At 40.0% G+C, this 12,171-nt stretch overlaps 1 protein-coding gene across 6 annotated transcripts in view; it reads right to left on the bottom strand.

The window, feature by feature from the left end:
• Positions 1–8,094: 8,094 nt before the first annotated feature.
• RAB30 (RAB30, member RAS oncogene family) overlaps positions 8,095–12,171 on the bottom strand; it is a 60,820-nt gene continuing 56,743 nt past the window's right edge. For all 6 annotated transcript variants that reach the window (XM_067568999.1, XM_067569010.1, XM_067569005.1 and 3 more), the window contains one exon: positions 8,095–9,969. In XM_067568999.1, coding sequence (XP_067425100.1) covers positions 9,719–9,969 — 251 coding nt within the window. In that variant the 3' untranslated portion in view covers positions 8,095–9,718. The remainder of the gene's footprint in view (positions 9,970–12,171) is intronic.

Raw genomic sequence — 12,171 nt, 5'->3', positions numbered from 1 at the left:
TTAAGAACAGCCAACCCTTGGCATCTCTGTAACTTCATTTTATAAGTTTTGATTAAACAAACTAAGCGACCATGTAAAGCCATAAGTGGGAAGCATTAAACATTTATTTACATACAGATACACATGTAAACAATTTTCACCCAATACAAAAATTAAGTTACAAATAAACTGTAAAGCTTTATACATTCATTCATCCTTGTCACACAAAGGACATTCCTTTCACTGTTCTTACTCAACACATTTTAGCTTTCTTGGCAACAGAAACTTGAATACCACAGAAAATATTTGTGGTAAGTTTATGATTCAGTTTGGCAACTCAATAATAGTATCTTTCCTTTTCAGAATAGGACATTACCCCATAAAAGTCAAAGGAAGATAGTCTTAGAAAACGTTATGTATTTTCTGTGATTAAATGGCTAAATAAGTATTTCAGTATTTGTGCCTGATCAACAAGCAATACATCTTCCTGTCGTGTTGTGGCTGTGAGATTCAGACATTTAAACAAGAGGGCTTCTCCTAAAATTCTGTATATTGTGCTAAGCCCACGATGAATGGAAAAAACCAGATGCCACAGCAGTTATTTACAGAGCCATTTAGATTAAATAAAAATATTTCCACCTGGGAAATTCCTTCAACATTATTGGCACAGACGTTGTGAGCAAAATGCTGCTATTTACTTTTAACAGGCTGATGGTACTTGGTACATGCTTAAAAATTATCTACTTCTATTTTGATTTAATATTGATCAGAACTGATGATTTTTTGGTTCTTTTTCTTTAAAAACCCCTATGATCTTACTTTACTATAAAAAAGGTTTTTTAAAGACTGTTAATGCTTCAGAAGAAATAAGCTTATGCGAGAGCTATAGACCACTAAAATCTAAACTTGCAACATTTAAAGTACAAACAACATGGTGGTTAGGCAGTATTACAAAGAGAAACAATCAGACTCAAAATATTAATGAATTCAGCTATTAACAGCATGAGCTTTTCCTAATTAAATGAAGTAGGAAAACCTCTACAGTTTCGCAGACCACACACATTTTGATCTGTGAAGCAAAATAACACTGAACCAGAAATGAAAAGAAATAGAAGGGGTGTTTGTGCAGATTGATGGGAATGATTGCAGCTGCTCAAGTTGAAAGAGATTTTCTTTGTCAACAACTGTGGAAAATGAAATGGAAACATCTGTAATGCAGCTCATTGTGCTAAAAATCCATGGCATGCATTAAAATATTTCTGGTTTAGTGGTCAGAGATATGCCTATGGTTTAAAATGAATATTAACAAGATCCATGCCTTCTGGCTGACCTTATTAGATGGCCTTTTTTCTGCCCCAAAACATTGAAGAAAAATGAAGTCTTAATGTCTGTTTGCTAAGAAGGCCAGTTATAAGGAATCTCTGTCACATATTCTGTAAGTGCAGAGCCATTGGTGATGCATGAGTCAAAGGGTTCCCCCTTCAACAAACAATATGCACAGCTGTCATTCTACTGAAATGCCAAAAAAAAAAACCAAAAAAAACACCCATATATCCCCTTTAAGGCTGTCCTGGTGTGGAAGCCAAATTTTCTTTCATTTATTTATTTATTTATTAAATCTATGGCCACAGTATCTCATTGGACTTTAAACATTCTTAACACTGCCGAAGTAATGTAACAAATTCCAACTCCCCGTTTTTAAATCTCATTGAATTGAGAGGTTTACGGAGACTATTACATATTAATGATTTAGCCCACTGTGCAAAATAAACCCTTGAAAGCTTGTGTAGATTCTGTTGGTCCAATAAAAATAAAAAGCATAACTCCTTACTGTATACACCTGCTGGAACACACCTGCCCAGGAGGTTCTGCTTATTTCCATCTCAATCACCAGTTTGCTTTTTTGCTCTCTACTGTGCTCCAATTTCTCCATCTGTAGATGATCACAATAAAACCAACCTACTTCACATTGCTTAGGCCCCCCCCAGGGAGGAGCAGCAGGTGTTGCAAGGAATAATTAATGTTTGTAAAGCACTGAGATTCTCTGCTGAAAGGTGCTGTACAAGACTGAGTTCTTCGGGGCAGGGAGTCTTTACTATATGTCCATGCAACACCTAACACATTGGGGACCTAATCCTTGATTGGTGCCTCTAACATAAGGCCTTGAGCAGGTCAGACACTTTCAGGAGTTCTCCCACCATTGGCCTAGCACTGGTTCAGCTCCACTGGCACTGGCAACAATACCAGCGATTGCTGATGTAGACCAGATGCAGGAATTTTTGGCACCAGATCGTGTAACCTTACACCAGTGCTAGAATTTTGGAAGATGCTCAGCATAGACACGGCCTTACTGCAAATACTCTTTCAAATCCATGTTATTTTTGCTGTAAGACATGCAGAAGTGGAAAATGAAGGGAAAAGCCTGTTGATATATGTTATTAGATTTGGTTCATCAGCAATAAAGAATGCATCAAATAACATTAAACCATGGATTCGGAGCCTCATTTCATTAACTACTGCATTAACAGAGCACAAGTTTATTTCCTAACCTGGCTAGAAGAGGGATTCTTTGGAACTAATTGACTGATTGGTTTTCAGTCACATCTGTGGTATGAACAGATTTTTTATTTCCATAATTTGTCATTAAAGCAAGTGCAGAGAAAAACAAAGAAAAGGCAGTATTTGCAAAGGGAAGTCTGTGCTTCCAAATGCCACATAAGAGAGGTGGGCTTTTGGTCTGCAGCTCTGATCTCTTGGAACATTTAACTCACTTAAAGTGAAAAATATTCCAGATGAGCGAGCTCCTAGCTGGGATAGACAGGCTTCTGCTAGCAGGGCTCAAATAGGGGTTGGACATTGCAGCTTCTATGGAGGCTCAGGCTAAGCCTGAAAAGCAAGAGAAGCCTGAGAGGGGCCTGAGAAGTTTGTAAAGCCAGAGGAGCTTATGAAGCTGGTGAGGAAGCCAGACTCCTGGGTGCCTGGGCCAGGAGACAGTTGGTGAGGGATTTGTAAAGACTAAGTCCTAGAAAAGCCCGAGGTTCATAGGCTGGATAGAAATTTGGACAAGATGGGTGATTTGTCCATGTTACATAAAGAATCACCTCAAAAAGGGGCAATGTTAGACTAAACAAGGTCACAGAGTTGTTTCTGAAGAAGTACGGGCATTCAGGGAACTGAGGCATGACCCTGCTGTTGCTGGCCTACCTGCCACCAGAGGGCACCATGAGAAGGGGAGATCTGTGACACTTTCCCAGTCATCTGACATGAATTAGCAAGGTTCTCTTTTATATTGTAGGGAACAACCCTGTGCTGCTTCGTGGAGACATTAGATGGTCTACTAGGTCTTATATCTGTCTGTGACGGATAGTGGGTAAACCAGCCAGATTCATACTGTCACAATAAAGCCAATACATGCAAAACATTCAAAAGTCAAATTCAAGCCATCACATAGAAGGACAGAGCAATCAGAAGTCAGAGACAGGATTCGTCTTCGAAGAGAACTGAGCTGAGCACTGAGGACTAGGGTCCTTCCAAAGGAAGAGAGCCAAGTTGCCACTTTGCCTTTTCAGCTCCACTCTATTGCAGTCTTCTTCCCCAGTGACAAAGAGATCCAGAATACTCAGCATGCCATACCACGTCCAACGTTTCCACTTGCTCTCTTCATTCAGCATGAAAAGAAGTTGAACAAGCATCTGTCCTTAGGGATAAAGTGACTTCTGTGAACCATACACAAACCAGTCGTTATGACTAACTGTCAGCCTCATCAACCGAATGGCTGGAAGGACCGTTGTCCCACCCGGGACACAGACACACACACCCCATTTCTACATTACCATCTTTTCTCTCTCTCTTTTCAAACCACTGCCTGCAGCCAGGATATCAGCCTGCAGCCGTTTTTACCGATGCCAAAGAAATTCAATAGCTATTAGCCACTGAACCTAGACTTGCAGGAGCCAATTGCAACTGGCACAGCAAAAGCTATTTTCACAGCAATGAATAGCACAGGCAGCCCAAGGATTTTAAGGAGAGTGTCATTTCAGGTGTTCTATAGCATAGAACAAAGTATCAGATCTGATGATAATTCACCACCCAGGATTTTAATTGGGTAATTATCACAGCCATTTAGCACTCCTCACAAGCATATATATTAGAGTGTCTTCAAGTGACTTATCTGTAGTTCAATTTAGAACAGGAAAAGCCATCAATGCCCAGCTCTTTTTAAATTTTCATAAATTTTGCATTTCCCATCATACCCTTTGATCCTGTTAGTCTCCGGAAAGGAAGGAGTCTCTTGAACTGCCCTAATCCACACTAGGATATACATCTTTATTAATGACATTACAGTAGCACTGAGAGACAACCCACAGAGACCAGAGCCCTGTCGTGACGGGAGCTGTACAAACGAATAGTATGAGACTGTGCCGCTTCAAACAGCTTGCAATCTAAACAGGCAACACGCAGGATTGGAGAACAAAAGTCTTACCCCAGTTTAAGGGATGGGGACCTGAGGCACAGGGAAACTGAGTTGCCCAAGGACACTCAGATACTCAGTGGCACAGGTGCCCTGTCCCCTTCATCACTACTCCCTTCCTTTCCTTTCCTTTTCCCTTAAAAAACCCCACCAAAATGAAACAAAAAAATTAAATTGTGGGACTATCATTCCATTTGCTGCCATCAAATCATTGCTCTGCTTGTGTGCTATGTCCCTTCCTCCATCCTCTCTGTCTATTTTGATTGAAAGCTCTTTGGAGCAAGGATCATCTACTACTGTGTTTGTACAGCGCTTGGCAGTCTGGGGACCCATTCTTGGTTGGTCCTTAAGCACTACCATAATCGTTTTAGATCCCCTGACTCCCAGTCAGATGTCTTAGCCACTCTCTTTGTGCAAGTCTTGCTATAAATACAGCATTTGTTCACAGATCACATTGGATTCTCCTTAGAGCTACTCATTGCATTAGAGTTTTAAGGAATAGGCCCTGTGATTGATTGATTGTTTAATTTACCTATCCTTATTTTTCCATTCCCCCAACAAACCTGGCACAATATTAAGGCTGTTGTTAGCAGCTCCGCTAGAAGCGGAGCATTCCAGAAAGGATGGTTGAGTGGGTTATAAATGGCTAAAGCCAGACATATAAATATATAAATAAATCTGCAGAGAGTTATTACAACAAAATACTGCTTACTAAACTATAAATTACCAGACACTCATCCAGCACTTTGCTAGCTGGAAAGCGACCTGCAAACCACTATCTTGGTTTATTCGCTTTGTAGAAGCATTTAACACAGCAACATTGTTGACATTCAACTTCTAACAGACAAAATATACAGCCTTCTCGCACGTCGAACTTTAAAAGAGTTCAGGGCCAGAATGGATTACAGGAGGAAGAATTTGGGGTTTGTTACCTCAAACTGCTGAAGATGCAACATTTGCTCCATTCATTGAGATGTTATAAAGGTCTAAATATTGAGTACTTATATAGAGAAGCTTTGCTAATATTAAAAAAAACAAAACCCTGATACTTGACAAGAGATAGGCAGCTGGAAGGCAAAATTGTAAATCAAGAAAAATCATCACTGGAAAAGAAGAAGTTCAGCCTTGAGAAACTTCAAGTTGATTATTCAAGAAAACAGAATTAGCATCACCTGCTATTTGACTGAGTCGACACGTTCAAACAGGAGGACTTATAGCTGTTCAAACTCTCGGGCTGATGTTAGAAGCATTTTAAAATTCACTTGGCATGCCACTCAGCAGGGATGAATAGTACTCATCCCTTCACTCATACTGCGCCGGGTGGCACATTTCTTTCTGTAAAGTCAGAGCTTAATTTGTGCCTGCGCTTGCCAGAGCTCACCCCCGGCAGCTTTTTTCATGCTGGGGCATGGCCCCAGCGCCTCTTCTCTTATGGTGTCCTCCATGCATTGTGCACGTGAGGCCATGCTGCCAGGGGCAGAGCAGCGTGCTCTGGAAAATGGCATCTTCCATGTGATGTGGGCTGTTTGAGCCCAGCACCTCTCTATGAATTAAGCACTGTATAAAGTATTCTTAGGGATCCTTGAACCAGTGCCACATGGGAAGTGATTTATAGCTCAGTTAAGAACCTTCCAAGCTACGTCATTAGGTGCTTAGTGTGCAGTTCTGTGGACAGGGCTGGAAAATTTTTGCTATATACCTTCCTATAGCCATCAGCGCCCTTCTCTCAGTAAAAAGCAGCAGCCATTTGCACCAGCATTCGAAGAAGAGTCTCTTGTTTATCTGCTGTGGTTCTGTCTTTGCATTTAATTCGGTCTTATTTTAATAGAGTCTCCCTAGTATTTTTTTTTAGTGATGTGATTATTGTAGGTTTTAACGCCAGTCTTATTTGGGTGCAGTTCACACAATTGTTTAGCCTGTACTTACAAGCACCCCTTTGGATGACTCCAGAGGAGCCAGTTACATGGCCCTCCAGCACCAGCATATCAAGGACCAACATCAGTGCAAGGGGTCACAGTCGAGAAAGCACTGAGGTTTGAGGTTCAGCCCATAATTTAACAGATGTGGCTCAGGTATCAGTCCCTTTGGCGTTCGAGGATAGGAGCAAATGGTTCTAGAGAATTAATAGAGGTCTAATGTCTCTAAACTGACTTCAGATTGCAGCTGGTCAGCATTTCTTAATATTGGGAAAAAATTAACTGGTTTTCTAACCAGCTCCTACTTTGGACAGTTACACTGCAGGTGGCATAGAGAAGGAAAAGAGTGTTCCTCCTTTTCCCCAAGGATGCCATGCCTCTTTCTCTGGAGAGCCACAATGCCACAGACATGCAATCATTTCAAGAATGTATGGGTCAAGAACAAACAAAACTCCTTGAATGCTACATGCTGACGGTATGGAGTCTCTAACCACCAGCAACTTACTTTCAGAGAAGGGTGCAGCCTACACAAGGGAGTGAGGGTGTCTGTCATCTACCACCTCATTTTTGGCGACCTGTTTCCATTAATCGTAGCATTTCCTATTTTGCAGTACTGTATTTTGCAGCCAGGAAGATGAACATCTTCCCCTCTAAGGATTTTGCCAGTTGGATCTATAAACCAGGCCTGTAACAGAAACAGAATCCTAGATATTCTCTAAAGCCTAACTCCGCTACACTCCAGAACTTCAGATGGCTTAGAAAACAGAAGTTCTTAACTCACTTTAAACATATGTTTCTTAAATAGTAGAAGCTTATTATCCTTGATTTTGGCCACTTAGAGATGAGCATACTGTTAAGGGCATCCAAAGAAAGGCTAACTAATTTCTTCTCAGCTCCTCAGTCAACAGGCTCTGATATTGCACAATGTCGTGGTGAAAACTTTGGTTAAAATTTGTAATTAAAAAAAAACACAAACCTGTACAGGTACAGTGAATGCTTCTCTCCAGAAGTGACCGTGGGGTTTAGTTTGTCAGAATGTGTTCAGTGCATAAAAATAAAAATCTCCTCTCTCCTCAACATCATACAATACAGACTGGTCTAGCCATGCACTGGTTACGACAGTGCAGGGTGAAAGAGAGGTTTGAGGAAAATACTTAGCATTTCATCCTTGGACTAAAAGACATGAAAAACAAGCAATGTGGCACGTGTATCCCTTCATTACTCCTCAAGGCAACTTTATTGAGTACCCCTACCCTATCAGATGATATACTATGTGGAAAAATCCAGGACCCAAAGAATTTAAAAAAAAAGCCAACTATGATATTTTAGTAAGATGAGAGATTATCCCACAGGGCATGTACAGCAACACCAAAGGGACCTGCAAAATCAGCTATGTAGGAGCTGAATGGTCCTTAAGAGGTCAAACAAAATTATATTGGAAATTTCGGGGTATTTTAAAGGAAGTCAGTTAAGAAAGGAATCCTCCCTCCTGGAAATGCTCCTTAGTGCAGGCTTCACCATATTACCTAGCACAAGAGAAACAGCCGATTCAAACAAAGTTTCCCGTTGATTACGCTGTAAGGAGAAAAAATGACATGCTATAGCAGGAAAATATGCATTACAAAGCTGCTACATTATACTCTTGATCCACAACACACACTTCTCATTAAAGATCAAAGGCAAAATATGTTGGAGCCCAAAATCTGTTTAGGAAAATGTGACAAAGCATTTTAAAAGGCCATTTTTATTTTCAAGATTTACTTATTGGCAGCTTTTTCCGTGTTAATACAAAAGGCCAGTCAATATCTTCAGCAAATAATACATGATATCGAGCTAATTAATGCTAAGTTACAATGTATCACAGCCACAAAGTTTACCAAGAGTTTTAGCCTCATTCAGGTCAATAAAAATGATAGCACAGGTTAAAGAAAGATTTGCCGTGTACGTGTCCAAGCTCTTTTCCAATTTTGCTTTAACAACAATGTGTAAAGTCCAATGTATTATTAGAACATGGCACTAGAGGTGTAATATAACAAATACCATAGTGCTTCCATATTAGAGGTTTATATAAAGAAATTGCCTAAGCAAATAATTATACATACATTGGAGTCTGAGACTTAAGAGTACAAAGCAACAAGAAAATTAAATGAATCTATGGTCATGGATCGAAAAACTACTATAATACAGAGTCAATGCCAAACTGATACCTTGAATTGCTTCTCCAAGGTACAGTTTCATAAGATGATCACTGTATGAGTAAGACACAAAATGATTCATAACACTTGGCGTCATTTTCACTTAAGCTTAAAAAAAAAAAAAACCCATACAAAATTGTATGCCTGCTTCTCAAGCAAGACCTGTAACTACAAGCTTCCATTACTCAAACACATTGGACTGCCGTCTAAAACTGTGCTCTGCTTCTGAGCTTCATACATGATCAATGCAAGCACAGTATTTTGGTCAGATCTGATCTGTTTTTAACTCCCTCAATAAGTATTCTCAAAACTAGTTCATTATATTAGGAAATTACTGTTTACAGAGCTATTTTTACTCAAGGAAAAGTCTTTTCAGCCCACAATTGACATCAAAGAAGCACAATCCTTACCCACTATGTTCAGGCTGAGAAAAAGAGGTAATGATATCTTATGGACAGTGCTTATTAGTGTACTATCACTAATTACTCTAAATTACACGTTCAGGGAACAGTAATGTAATAAAACTATGTTTGGTCTATGAAATATTCAGCTGAACTGCTAGCACCAAAAGAAGTGACTGAGCCGGTATCCATATCTTTTTCCAAATTGTTGTTGGTTTGGAAATATTGATACATGTTTTTAAATCCAAGTTCATGAAAGTGCCTGCGGATGAGAAATATAATACTATTTCAAAACACACAATGGAGTCCTGCATCAGGATGCTCTGGGCACACACTATATACACATCCTAAGCATTCATTTGGCTGGCAGCCTGGAAGAATGCCAGTGTAGCCCCAGACTTAAAGTTCATCTCTTAAAAAAGGACCAAACGTGAGCTGCAAAAGAGATCCCGCATTCTTCAGTATCATCAAGGGAAGCCGTTCTAGCCTCCAACAGAAAGTGATGCAGCAAACCGTGCTCTATATTTTATTGAGCACTTTGTGCAAACATTTTTCCTAACCAACTCCAGAGACTGCAAAAAAAGATTAACCATACTATATTCTGCTATGTTGACCTGCAGGTGGAGTGGCCAGCCTGCCATGCTTTAAGATCAGGAACCTGATTTAGGTGCGAGTCAGATAGGTCAAAGTGGCAGGAATTGCCTTCACTGAGATAAATCTCAGCAAAAAAATCTCTTGGCCCACTTGGGCCAGGTCTTAATTGAAATTGCAGCAAGTCAAATAGCTGATACTTTTCCCCTCTCCTGGTAATGGGGATGCCACATTGTTCACAAGCGTGTTCTGTCTTGCCTCACTGATCAACCGGCAAGCTAAGTCCAGAAAGAGTTTTTCCACATTATCTGATTCTTTAGCAGAGGTTTCCAGATAGTACATGTTTTGGGCCTCTGAAAATTCTTCAGCTCTTTGTTGGGAGACTTCTCTTTTCTCGGCTAAATCAATCTTATTACCTGCATCAATAAAATATTTTAGAAAGAGAATTAATTTAACTTGTAAGACAAAACCAACAGAAATTGATCGGGAAGAAAGGATGGGTTTGTCACCATGTCTTCCATTAGGTTATTTTAAACAAGTTATTGGTCTTATAAAGCTACAGTACTCAGTGCTCACTCTCCTGTCCCCCCCAAAAGTGGCTTCTCTGATAGACAATCAAGCCTTTTTAATAGCAGCTCACTTAATGGAATTTTCCCCATGAACACACAAGCCACTCAGCATTAATTTAGTGCTAATGCACCTACCTGTTTAATATCAACTGACATGAAAGGATTTCCCTTTTAATATCTATTGAACAATCACGGGTTCTTGCTCCAAAGAGAACTCAAAAATGTCATCTGGGGATGCCAAATGCAACATTTGCTCATGTAATTCTGAGGTTTAAAACAAATGCTGCTCTCCAGTTGAATGATATATTTTTGTTCATACATGGTTCCTGAACATGGGGATTGATGGTGCTGGAAAGCTGATAGATCTAGTCCGGGTGAGAATCCCCACCCCACCCCCCTTTGGAGATTTCATTTTTAGCTTATGGCAGAGCAGCTCAACATGTGTGTACAAAATAAACCAACTAAGGATTAACCTGATATTCATTGTAGTTGGTTTGGGAAGGGGTGGGAGCTGAGTAGAGGATATACTGTTTCACTAGTGACCCCGGCCACTGCCATCATTTCCACCCTACAACCTCTCCTTTACAGTGACATGGTTTTATGGACATACTTTATATGAAGTGCACATTTATAAATGGCTAATAAGTGATTCCTAGAGTATATAAGCATCTTACCAAGTTATAGATGGTTATTAGCACGTCAGTAGAAGGTGCTACAGATGGTTATAAGCAACCGACTGGATTCTAGCAATTCATTAGCACATTATTAATTGTTTATTAATCTTTTATAAACAGATTATAAAATATACTGTACCTTTAATCTACAGTGTGAATGGTTTCTTATCATGGAACCTCCCTGCATTTTAGATTGCATTGTTAGTGTGTATTAGGGCACCTAGAGTCTGGGGTAAGTCTTTTTAATTATTTTTAAATCCAAATAAAGACTAAATACACCAGATTATTCTGTAGAATTGTACTACCTAGTCTTTAAATGTTAAGCAATTTAAAAGACAGAGAAATCTTGCTGTTGAATAATCATTCAACCAACCAGCTGACTAACCCTTTCCCCAAAGTACATGTCCATCGTTCTTTGCAAATGCTTGGACCTAGTCCCTGGACCAAGTCCCTGAAAAGTGATGTTTTGACGACTGGAGTCTGAAAACCAAGTGCAGCTATGCTGAATGTTAATGGGCCTCATCATTGTGTATATCTTTGCGCACTCTTCTGCTAGCAAACTGGGGGCTGACAGCTGGATTAGCTTCACCTCAAGCAAAGACACGCCACTCAATACTCTGGCATTTTATTAATGTAGATGTTTTTAAGTATTCTAACAATCCACGTGAAATTTTGATTCAGTACTGGTGAAAGGTGCAGACTGACAGCCCCAGAGCCAGAAGCCTTTTGTTTATTCACAAGACAGGGATGCTACCGACAGCAGCACATGCTTTTCTCTACTGCCCTGCCACTGTGCCTGATTAATGAGGGAGAAGAGAAAGACACTCCAGACTCTATATGCCCACTAAGTCCTTGGCCTCTCTGCTGAGGATGCTAATTGGGATGGTGTTTTTTGTGTTGCAGACACCTGCCCACTGCAACAAGATTGAGGCCATCGAACAGCCATCAGAGCGTAATAACTTTCAGCCACTATCAGCCTGGTCTAGATTTGAACTGGGAACCTAGAAGTGAAAAGCTTCAGTTATTCTTTCTAAACTGCAGCTGCAGTCAAAGCCATGGAGCTACATAACCAAATGCATAATTCATGAAGTGGAAGGGAAAGTGAAGAAATCATTAAATGATTCTGAGTTTGTTTAGGTTTTATACCTAAATACACCTGCATTCTGAATAAACGTATATGGCTTGAAATGGCCTACACTTTGAGAAGCGGCAGTGGCTATTCTGAATGTATTATTAGTGCATTGGCTTTATGTATTGGAGGAGTCATTCAGATGCAGAAGCTGTCTTGGCAATTTCACCCAGGTGACTGACTTTACAGTAAGGTTCTGTACCTTTATCTCTAGAATCTACTGGCATCAAATGGTGCCGAGTCCAG

The sequence above is a fragment of the Emydura macquarii genome, unplaced genomic scaffold (assembly GCF_026122565.2).
Source record: "Emydura macquarii macquarii isolate MOO-44397 ecotype Brisbane River unplaced genomic scaffold, CSIRO-AGI_Emac_v2 contig_318, whole genome shotgun sequence".
In the NCBI taxonomy this organism is placed as follows: domain Eukaryota; kingdom Metazoa; phylum Chordata; order Testudines; family Chelidae; genus Emydura; species Emydura macquarii.
Note: the sequence above shows the minus strand (reverse complement) of the source record. Positions and strands in the feature narration are given on the sequence as shown.